This window comes from Quercus suber, unplaced genomic scaffold (assembly GCF_002906115.3).
Source record: "Quercus suber isolate HL8 unplaced genomic scaffold, Cork oak 2.0 scaffold_94, whole genome shotgun sequence".
Classification (NCBI taxonomy): domain Eukaryota; kingdom Viridiplantae; phylum Streptophyta; class Magnoliopsida; order Fagales; family Fagaceae; genus Quercus; species Quercus suber.
Window position 1 is genome coordinate 317,607 of NW_027069559.1, and position 10,129 is coordinate 327,735.

At 33.0% G+C, this 10,129-nt stretch overlaps 1 protein-coding gene across 1 annotated transcript; it reads left to right on the forward strand.

The window, feature by feature from the left end:
* The first annotated feature begins 7,982 nt into the window (after positions 1-7,982).
* LOC136067973 (uncharacterized) lies at positions 7,983-8,537 on the forward strand. Its single transcript, XM_065774499.1, has one exon. It carries the CDS (start codon positions 7,983-7,985, stop codon positions 8,535-8,537), a length of 555 nt encoding a protein of 184 aa, XP_065630571.1.
* The last annotated feature ends 1,592 nt before the right edge of the window (positions 8,538-10,129 follow it).

A 10,129-nucleotide genomic window follows, 5' to 3' on the forward strand; every position in this document is an offset into this window, starting at 1 on the left:
TCTCGATCAAGAGAGATTCAAGAGAAGAGAGGTTTTGAAAGCCCTTTGAGAATATTAATTGTGTAGTTTGAAATTTTCTAATAACAAGGCTAAACTGTGTGGTTGTGATGGTAAGTGAGGAAAGACCCATCAATATTTTATTTTATTTCCAACAGTGATAAGTTCACTATACTACAAGTATAGGCTCATCGACAACAACAAACGGGAAAATAGGAACCAATTAATAAATAAAACTATACTACAAGTATACACTAATCAGGATGAAGATAGACATGCAAGAAAGCACAACAAAGAACAAGAAAATAGAAGAAAAAAAAAGTAAATTACATGTTGTAAAATAGATACCAATTAATAAAGAAAACTATACTACAAGTATAGGCTTATCAGGATGAAGATTGATGTGCAAGAAAAGATAAAAAAAGAACAAGAATGAAGAAGAAAGAACAAGAAACAAAAGAAAAGTAAATTACCAATTGGACCTTGAAATCTCTTTGCATTGTCTAAAGTAGATGAGTGCATTACTTCTGGTTTGGCAGCAAAAGAGAAATTTTTATGTATTTTTGTTTTTCACAGAATATACTTTACTATATTTAAGAACATTCAATAGTCACCTCTAGTTTTATAGTTTGCATCACTAACTTAATTTCATTTTACACTTATACCTAGGTTTTGGCATATGATTAAATATAAAGGAAATAAATTACCCAGTGAATTACTTGGACCTCTTGAACCAATGTGCCACAAATATGACAAAAAATGATGCAACCATCGCCGATGTGGTCACAGAGGCCGGCAAATGTGCCACAGACAGTGCACTCTCTCCTGGTGCTATCCTGTCGGTGTGGACGTCGGCTAAGACTGAAAGGCGGAGCTATAGACGCCACAATCCACCATGTTCAACTTATGTACACTCTGATTGTGACCCCCCATTGATGTAATGCTATTGAAAAACAACCGACAAATATGGCAATAATTAAAGTCTCTCCGCAGTGGTAACAAATCGCAACAGCTTCTCTTGGGTTTGCCCATTCTCTCTTGGTGTAAGTCTCTTGCTCATTTGGTCTCACTCGCTCTCGTGTCTCTTGCTCTTTTCTGCGTGAGTGTATGGGAAATGAACTCATCATAGTTCAGAGTGTTTTTGTTTCTTTAGATGGAAAAAATGGCGCCAGCTAAAGTTCATAGTAATTACGGTAATTAAAGTAAAAATGGCGAATAGTTTTGGTAAATTTTTTTATGTAAATTAAAAATTGGTATTCATTAGACTAATTATTTAATTAAATTAACTAGTATTTAATTAACTAAGTATAATTAAGTGTAATTAAGCTACCGAGCTGGCACAAGAGACGAAGTTAGACAACTAAGTCTCAGGGTTATCAGATACGTGTGTGGCTGAGAGTAATAAAGGAAAAAAAAATCTTACACACAGTAACTTTAAGTCTTTAACACTAACCAAACGGCATTATTTTCTTTTTTTAAATGCAAGACAACTTTTTATTCAGACTATGACTGACACGCTAACACTTTTATTTATTGATGATAGGCACACTAATATTATTTTTTTTTTTGACTTCACACGTGGGTGAGAAACTAAAGAGTCCTCATCAAAAAAAAAAAAAAACTGAGAGAACAGAGCACGGCGTGCTCTGTTTAAACTGAGAAACTGAGAAACAGAGCACGCCGTGCTCACTGCTCAGCACGCCATATATTTTTTTTTTAAAAAAAAACAAAATTATATAGATATTAAACATACTCGGTGCGGTTCGGTTCTCGGCGGTATGCACGTCTCGGCGCCGATGGCCGCACCTGTCCAATATCGGTACCGAAGAAATGCCGCCGACCACCGTGCCGGAAACTTTCGGCGAAGCCCTGAGAGGTGCGGATCGGTGCGGTCAGACCGGTTTCAGTCGGTGCCGGTAGATCAATGAACAGGCCTAGGTTACACAAGAAGGAATGTTTAAAAAACTAAAATTTAGGATTTGAAATTAAGTAAACTATTGAGTTTAGTGGTGCTAGTTTTTAAGAAAAAATGTATCAAACGTGCGTGAGATATATTTAAATAGAAAGTGTGCTAATTTTTAGGAAAAAAAATTTCTCTAATATATTTTTTTAAATTTTGTTGAATTACAATTTAACCCCATTTTTTATTTTTTAAGAATAAAGATTATCTAATTAGATTAGAGGTATTTTTAACATTTTTTAAAATCATAACTAACTTTCTGAAACCTCTTAATATATAGAGATAATAAACCCATATTGACTAAATTGCATTGTTGGATGACGTCTCCAGTGAGGATGGACTACATCAAAGTAACGACACCTCTAACTGGGTGGATCGTAACAAAGTAGCGATGATGATGACTTCAATGATCAAATTGAGAACAATTAAGGGAGGGTAAAAGTGTGAAGAAATGATAAAACAAGCAAGAGACAACAACTTGATGTTGGCACTGCCGCCACCTCCTTTGACTGAGTTTGGTGGGTTACTAGAGGAGCACATTATTACAAAAGATAGGGGCTTGGCTTCGAAGTGAGTGTGAGAGATATTTTGAAAACATGTTTTACAATATTTTTTGGCATAAACCATTTTTCACATCGTACAACTATATTAAACAACTAGAAACATATTTAGGGATGAAAGCTTTTATTGAAATAACCACTTGAAAATGCTGGGAAAAAAAACATTTTATTACAAACAAACATAGCATTTGAATGACATCTCTAATTACCACATATCCACGACCCTATTTTTATTTTTATTAAAAAAAAAACTAAATTCAAACTACACTTCTAAAGTTTTTGGGTGTATGGATTATACACTCTGGCGTTTTAGAATTTGGATTCTACCTCTTGAAATTTAGGAGTGTTTGGATTTTATCCTTGAAGTTTTATTATGTTTGCATCAATAACTTCTCCATCCATATTTTTCATTCAGTGCCACATAAATTTACCACAAATATTTAGTGTGGGGCCCGTGGGCCTGACAGCCACAGCCCATCGCATAGTAGGCCCAAGGCCAACGCCGAGGAGGACTGACCAGCCAAGGCTAAGTTAGACAAAACCTCTTTTTTGACCCACGCCGAGAACCTCTTCATCCTCGGCATACTAAGGATAATTTTTGGGAGGGGACAAGCCCAGAGCAAGCTGTCACCTTCACATTTAATGCATTCACCTAACCCCTCTAGCCGCATTAATGGGTATATAACTCCTTAGCAGGGCAACGTTGATCAGAGTGAACCACTTGAGTACCGATAAGGTCTCTGATAGGACGGATGGCCAGAAGGGAGGTGAATGGATGATCAACAGATGGAAGAAGGAGATAGGAAGATGAAGACTATATAAGAAAAGCAAGTAAAGTAAAGAAAGGGGGGGGGGAGAAAAAAGAGAAGAAAAGGGGCTCCTTGGCCCATGGCCGAGGAGCATTCCCCCAGTTGTAAATTAACTCTAAGTATTTTCTTTTATAAAAAAGAGTTCATGCTTGGTGAACGACGGCCAGCGCCTAAACCTTTAACCCACTCTCTACAAATTTATTGTTTGGGCTTGATTGGGCTGAAAACCCCATTTGTAATCAGGGTCAAACGCAAATCGAGTCCTTACATTTAGTTTATCCAATAAAATGATGTCATGTCATTTTTGTAGCATGAAAAAATTAAATAATTTTATTGAATGAACTAAACACAAGATTTAGGAGTGTTTGGATTTTACCCCTAAAGTTCTATTATGTTTTCATCAACAACATCTCCGTCCATTTTTTTCGTTTTCGTTCAATGCCACATAAATTTGCCACATATATTTAGTTTATCTAATAAAATGATGTCCATCATTTTTGTAGCCTAAAAAAATTAAATAATTTTATCAATGAACTAAACACGAGTGACAAGTAAAATATAAATGAAACAGCTGGGAAAGTTTGTCCGAGGAGGATCATCTCCTCGGATAAGCAAGGCACGGATCAAACGTATACCTTATCATATTCAAGGTAGCATCCCAGGATGGTCTACTGATACAGACAGACGACATGATCGTGCAAAAGGGATGGGAGCTCAGAGGAATCTAAGAAAAAGCTACTACCACTGCATTAAATGCATGACAACTACTTTTCTAACTGCATTAATATGAAGAAAACTCCTGAACAGTGCTGTCTTGGCTACCACAACTCACAGAGAGCTAAAGGGGGCGTATGATGGGACAGACACTCAAGTGAGGGCTCAGATGACCAACAAGTGTAGGATCAAGATGGTCTAAAGGAAGCTATATAATGTAAGAGACCCTCCATGAGGAAAAAGATCGAAGAATAAAGAAAGAAACACTGTAGTGACCTAGAACTAGACTTGTAATAAAGATTTAAGGGAAATACCTCATAATCAATCTCCTCAGATTTGGCCAAGGACGTTTTTCTTTAAAGAAACGGCTATTATCTTTCTTTCTTTATCATTAGAATCTATTAGCTTGTCATTTGATTCACTAAAACCTAGTTTTCTAACCCATCCTTTACAAATTTAATGTTTTGGGCTTTTTGGGCTAAAGCCTACACCCCTGTTGGGCTTGAAGTTCAAACTGGGTCCTTACAGTCCTTATTTTCTAAACAATAGTACCATAAAAAAAATGATTGCACTTTCAACTTCAAAATAGTAGCCTAAAATTCAAGAATTTCAGTCTTTTGTACTCTCTCTCTCTCCCTCAAAAGTGAATAAAAATTTCTTCCCATTAAAATAATGCATAAAAGATGAGTTTTTAGATCAAATGATAAATTACATCCGATTGGTATGAAAATTGGCATGCGTGTTAAGAACATATAGAACATGTAATGCAATTGTTGGATTTTCAAAATATGAATTCAATAATAAATTATTGGGTAATGTAACATTTTTTAGAGTTACATCACGTGTAACTTGAACCCAACTTTGTATTTCTTAATTCGATGTGAATTTTGACAAATCTACCGTTAGATTACATAATCTTCATACAAGAACTTGTAATGACAACTTTTTGACTTTACCATTTTTTACTACCTCACTCTGCCCGAGTACATTAAGTTTGGAAATAATTAAAGACGTTGAACAAGTTTGAAAAAAAAAAAAAAACTGAAGCTTGATCTATAATGGGGTCAGTTTCAATTGATACCCTAGGATACTAGCAGTATGCCTCATATATCAACTTCTCATTTTTATGTATATTTGAATTTCATTAGCACTTGTCACTTTCAGAATCATGTAGACCACAGGGGTGATGTAATTTATGCACACCACTTGTTTGACTCTCACAGACTTTTTGGGCTCCCTCATGTTCTTATGATTGCCTCTCTCTTGATTAAGACCATAGGAATTTGTTTTTCTTGAACCAAAATATCTAACTGATATCAATTTATGCAAAATGTTTGTTAAAGTTTCTGATTAGTGGTGTTTAGAATTTACAAGTCATAATAATATTATATACTAAATTACATGTCCCTGTGTATGCAAAATGTTTGTTAAAGGTTCCCTTCTTTCTGGGGATTCTGTTGACTGGCCTGAATTTATGAGTTCTAAGCTGGTTCAATAAAATTAGGCTATAAATATTTCACCCCATTTCCCATGGAAACTTCACAAACATGGGATCAAAAGGTTCTGATTTTTTTTTTTTAAGTTCTTGCCCCCACCTAGTATGATGCCTAATTGCATATATTTTATGTCATTAAAGAATGATTGGTTAGTGGTGACAGGGAGATTTTTTTTTCACATTATTTCTTCATTATTTGTGGTTTACATTTTTCACAAATGTTATATTATTTTAATTTATATTTAATTTTGATAGTGGTTTAAGTAATCAAATTAAGTTATTATTATTGTTAAATTAAAAAAAAAGGTTATTACTATTGTTTTTGATAAATTATATGATTATATTTGATATAGTAATTATTGTACTTATTTATTGAAGTATTGATACAAATGCAAATTCACTTTAATTGTTTCATTTTAACTCATGTTTAATGCTTTTTTTTTTTTAAAGGACTAGCAGAGATGAAGAGGACAACTCAAACAATAACATGGAGGTCGAAAACAACTTGGAGGATGACTTAGAGGAAAACTAATATAGATCTTGTCATAATTCTAGTTGTTTAAGTTTAAAACAATATTTTTATAATTCTAGTTGTTTAAGTTTAAAACAATATTTTTATAACATAGTTTAATTTCAAGATTTCTTTGTATATTCTATATTTTAAAGTTTGAACTTATAAGAATTTTTATGTTTCGATGGATCAATTTTTAGTAATCATTATACTATTGTAACAAAATAATTAGACAAAAATGATATAAAATAACTTAAAAATAAATAAATAATAAAATATTTAAAATATTATATAAAATATTATCACTGATGACATAAAAATTTGGTCATAAAAAACTTTATAGTAACGACAAAGTCCATCGTAATTTATAGAATAGCAACGCCACTTAACCCCTTGCAAAAACATTTTAAGTGACTACTTAACGTCGTCACTGTTATTTCTAACTAATTGCGAGGGGTTAAAAGCCCTCACAAATAAATTTTAACAACGACATTATTCGTCTCTAAAAAGTATGTCATCAATTTGAAATTCGCAAATAATTAATTGCGAGGGTATGAAGGTCTTCACAAATAATTGTTAACGACGACTGCTTCCCCTCGCTAAAAATAAGTCATCGACTTTTCTCGTCGTTTGGTAATATATTTGTGAGGGCGGATTTGTTCAATAACTGCGGTGAATTGCTCTCGTAAATTATCTATTTGCGGAGGTATGGTCACAAAATCTATTTTAGCAACAAGGGCAAATACAACAGCCTTCGAGGGCCATATGCCCTTGTTAATAACCTTTTGCGACGATATTTGAATTTTTGTAAGGGCATTTTACTTTCGCTAGTAGACTCTTTTCTTATAGTGTTTACAAAAAAATAAATAAATAAATAAAGGCTCTGTGTGCATAAACTCATAAACTCAACATGAAAGTGTTGTGTTATATTTGGAGTTTTTAGCTCTTTACGTATGATTAATTTTACAATATAAAATAATTGTAATTAAAATAATCACAAAGAATAATTATTGAAAATTGCACATATTTGTTTAAGTCATAGGGCTCTTCAACAAAAATTTGTTTAAAATTTGCAAATAATGAAAGATTAAAATCTGTTTAAATCTCAAGGTTTGCATTTCTTAAATTTAGGTTGTATGTTTCAAGATTGACTTTTTGAGAAAATGAGATGTAAAGTAGGTAAAGGTTCGCACAGGTTAAAAACTAGCTTATATAACAAATAAAATAGAGATAAATTTATTTTATTTTTCTTTAATATCATATTTTGTTGAAGTTTCTCATGCATTGCATGAGCTGTTAACTAGTTGTTTTGATGAAAAATCTTGTGTAAAAATAGTTTTCTGCGTTTTTTTGTACTTGGTAGTATCAGTAAAAAAAAAAAAAAAAAAAAAAACGTGTTAAAGGAAAACCATCTATTGGCTTCTCTTATTTAGCTTGGTAGGAGATAGAGTTGTTTTTTAGAAAACAACTTTATTTTAAGCCAAGCTAAAAAAAAAGAATTCAAACATAGATCTTGTTTTCCTTCTAGAAAACAATTCTATCTCATGCCAAGTTAAATAAAAGAAATTAAACAATAATTTTCCAACTTGTTTTAAGGTTGCTATCAAATATAGGAAAATGAGATAACTTTCTAAAAATATTATTTTTAGAAAATGATACATTTACCAAAAAATGTAATGTTGCTTGCTTCGTTGGTTTTTTGTGTTTTCCTATGCTTGGTCGTATCAAAAAATAATAGGCCCAAGGAAATTATCACTTAACTTTCACTATTTAAGTTCACGTTAGATGGAGAAGTTTTTCATAGAGTTTTTTTTCCTGAAAATTTTTGGGGAAAACTACTCTATCTCATGCCAACCTAAGATACTATAACTAATAAGTCAAAAGATCAATCAATAATATCAATCTTGACAAAGAACTTAGAAAAAAGAAAAAGAAAATGGCCTCTCCAATTAGCTGCCTATCAATCTTGGTAATCCCTCTACTAGTCACCTCTCTTTTCTACCAAGTTTCAAATGCAGCAAACCAAGGGTGGTTTGACGAAGCCTTCCTGGAAAAAGTTTGCAAAAAGTCCACGGACTATGATCTTTGCTCATCAAGTTTACGTTCAGACGCACGTACTTATACAGCTAATCCAGATGGTCTTGTCCTCATTTCTATTTCTATAAACACCAATCTAGTACACGCTACCCTTGATCAAATCCCAGGTATTCTTAATACACTCACAGACCCACTGGATAAGACTCGACTTCAAAATTGCCAAACCGATTTTAATGAAGTACTAGTGAAATTTAATGCTGCATACGCAGCTGCGTCTTCAAAGTCTTATACAGAAGCGACAAATTTACTTACAGAAGCAGTTCTGAAATCTGTAGAATGTGAACAAGAATATAGTTCGAGCTCCCGTGAATCACCAATATCCGATACCACTAACAAGGTGGGGAAGCTAGTCTTTATTACTTATGTTATAGTTGGTGAGATCACGTCAGCATAATGTATATGTGATCAATTGCAAACTCTTGGTGTTATTATAAATAAATAACAAATAAAGACATGTTTGTGTAAATATTTATTTGTAATCGCCTCTCTTTCTCTCAATCAATATGGTATAATTGCATTATATTCAGTAAATCTTTGGTTACATGTTTTTTAATAATATATATATATATAGCTAGAATTGGTGAATGATATCTACAGACTACACACACACACGAGTACTCATGCTCAATTTCGAGTCCTTTTCTTCTTCTTTTTTATTATTTATTTTTATTTTTATTTTATAATGTTCTTTCTCTTTTTCACTTGTACCATATTTTGTCACATATATGTGATGAATTTAATTTTTATATATCATGTATTTTAATTATGAGTGAATTCTGTCAATATTGATTCAAAACAAAAAAGGCTAGGGGACCATCACTATTTTATACAGGTGACATAGTCCCTATAATACTCATGTTTTTTTTTTTTTTTTTGAGAATCTATAATACTCATGTAAATGTTTGAAAAAGATGGACAAACCAGCAAAGCTTTTTGTTCTTTGAGAAGTCCCCCACGAAAGAGAAAACAGGTTCTAACATCAAGAACAAAGTCCAATTTGCATGTACTACTCGCACTACAATGCATGGCAACAAACAATGTCAGGGTGGATCTAACAGCAAAGTTGGTCGTGTCGCACCCAGTAATAGTTCAAGTTTCTATCATAGGACACCACAGCTTGGATATAGATCACTCTCAAGGGCATTCCCCAATCCGATATGGCATGGTTTTCTAAGGGGTTTGCAGCAATCATCGCCACCGCCATCAATAGATGGATGTTTTCTATCGAAACCTCCACAAAAATACAACCCTATTACCCACTAAACCAGTTATTGGGACAATTACCACCTCTAATTGATGGATATAAGTTGTCTTACCATGAGTTGCTCAAGTTATTATTAGACTTTCAAGGGCATTTCCCAATCCGAAATGGCATGGTTTGTGGGTTTTTTTTTTTTTTTTTACAATCACCACCACCGCCAGAAGCATATTGATTTTCTTTCTAATTCCCTTTGTTTATAGGATTAGATAACAAATTATCACTAGTGAGTTTGCCTCAACTTTTTTGAGTGTGGAACTGTATGAGAAAATAGATTATTAGAGTGACAGCTTTACCCATCCTTTGTTGCTCAGATTTGGATATGAGGCAAAATTTTATTATCTATCAATTTTGTATAAACCAAGCACACAGCATATTGCATGTTTAATTAAGATAAAAACGTAAATTAGCGATTAATATGATGTGTTATTTAGAAAGCTCAATGAGCGTTGGGTAAACTAGCACCTCCTGCGGATGTATTATTCAAAATGAATTGTTTATTTAAATTTTAACTAATTGGCTTTCTTTTTTTGTTTTTCTTTTTTGGCTAAGCTACCCGTCCAAGTCTTTGAGGCACCCAGTGGTGGCTTATGGCTTATCGCTTTACTTCTACATCGTGAATTTGTGATTAAAGATAGAAAATTAGAAATCCATCCTTTCTAATATATATATATATATAACCGAAACTTTTGAAACTCCCATAATTTTCCACGTCAGCATAATATTTA